This window comes from Monoraphidium neglectum (genome assembly GCF_000611645.1).
Source record: "Monoraphidium neglectum strain SAG 48.87 unplaced genomic scaffold scaffold02846, whole genome shotgun sequence".
Classification (NCBI taxonomy): domain Eukaryota; kingdom Viridiplantae; phylum Chlorophyta; class Chlorophyceae; order Sphaeropleales; family Selenastraceae; genus Monoraphidium; species Monoraphidium neglectum.
The window spans coordinates 7,108-8,379 of record NW_014010782.1 but is presented as its reverse complement, the minus strand read 5'-3'; the positions used below and the strand labels follow the sequence as shown (position 1 = coordinate 8,379).

Sequence of the window (1,272 nt, the reverse complement as noted above, 5' to 3'; positions counted from 1 at the left end):
CTCCTCATCCATGAGCAGCTCCACCGCGTCCTCAAAGACGCCCACCACGGTGCCCCGCACGCCAAACGGCGGCGACCCGCTGCCGCGCGCCACCACAACACGGTCGCCCAGCTGTGTGTGTGTGCATTTATGTGCGTGTATGTGTGTGTATGTGTGTGTGTGTGTGTGTGTGTGTGCAGTTATGTGCGACGCTACTGGCTGGGAGACTGGCAGACGGGTGTGCCCGGGACTGGAAGGCCAATCTTGGCCGTGTGCTGCGCGTCCAGCCGTTGCAGCAGCACGGGCGACCAGCTGTCAATGCAAGCGGGATATGGCAACAACCAATGCAAGCGATCGTGGCTGGCAGGGGGCCAGGGGTGCACATGTAGGGGCAAGGCGCGCGCGTGTGTGTGTGTGTGCGCGCGTGTTTGTGTGTGTGTGTGTGTGTGTGTGTGTTTTGGGGGGATCTGCGTGCCCCACCTCGAGCTGGCCGCCCAGCAGGGCTGACAGGGGCCGCGAGGGGTCGTAGGGCGGCAGCAGCAGGGGGGCCGCCACGTTCTCGTAGTCCACGGGCAGGAAGGAGCCCGCGCCACGCGGCAGCAGCGGCGGCATCGTGGCCTGGGGGGTCGTGGGGTGGGGTCAGCAAGGGGTCGGGGGTGATAAGGGGGCCTTGGCCGGCAGCTGCTGCGCGTCGCCAGGCGGGGAACAGCCATCATAACACACGCAACTGCCAACTCCAGGAGGACGCCGGACAAAGTGGTGATAATGGAAAGCCAGGCAATGCCGGCGAAGACGAAGCGGCATGCGAACAAACTTCATGCAACGACCTGCCGGGGCCTCACCAGCAGTATCTCCAGCGCCTTGTCGCTGGCGATCTGCACCCCGGTCTTCACCAGCGGACGCTTGGCGGTCGGCAGGCCCTTGAGCCATGACGTCACCTGGCGTCAGCAGGTGGGGGTTGGGGAATGGGCGGATCGTGTGGGGCGAGGCACGGCGCAGGGCAGCGGGCGCTGGCTCGACACTGGACCGACAGCGCCGCCCGCGAGCGCGTTGCGGCGGCTGCCTTGGTACGCGTGCGTTCTGTGCGCGGCTGCGGCTGGTGCGCAGCTGGCCTGCCTCTGCCGGCGTCGAAACAGCCAGGACGGCCGGCAGGGCGGGATGGTGGTGGCAAAGCGCGCCATGCCCCTCTCCCTGGCCTCCCCACCTCCGAAAGCTTGGCGCTGCGCTCCGAGGCGGTGGCTGCGACTGAGGCTGGTACCAGCATCTCCGCGGTCAGGCGGTGCTCGGCTGGGG

The 1,272-nt window shown here is 67.5% G+C and overlaps 1 protein-coding gene across 1 annotated transcript in view; it reads right to left on the bottom strand.

The window, feature by feature from the left end:
* Nucleotides 1–191: 191 nt before the first annotated feature.
* The window catches only part of MNEG_11650 (5'-3' exoribonuclease 1), a gene marked incomplete at both ends in the record, with an annotated part of 7,737 nt that continues 6,656 nt past the window's right edge, over nucleotides 192–1,272 (bottom strand). Inside the window, 4 exons of the mRNA XM_014039878.1 lie at nucleotides 192–254; nucleotides 460–597; nucleotides 822–917; nucleotides 1,184–1,266. Coding sequence (XP_013895332.1) covers nucleotides 192–254; nucleotides 460–597; nucleotides 822–917; nucleotides 1,184–1,266 — 380 coding nt within the window. The remainder of the gene's footprint in view (nucleotides 255–459; nucleotides 598–821; nucleotides 918–1,183; nucleotides 1,267–1,272) is intronic.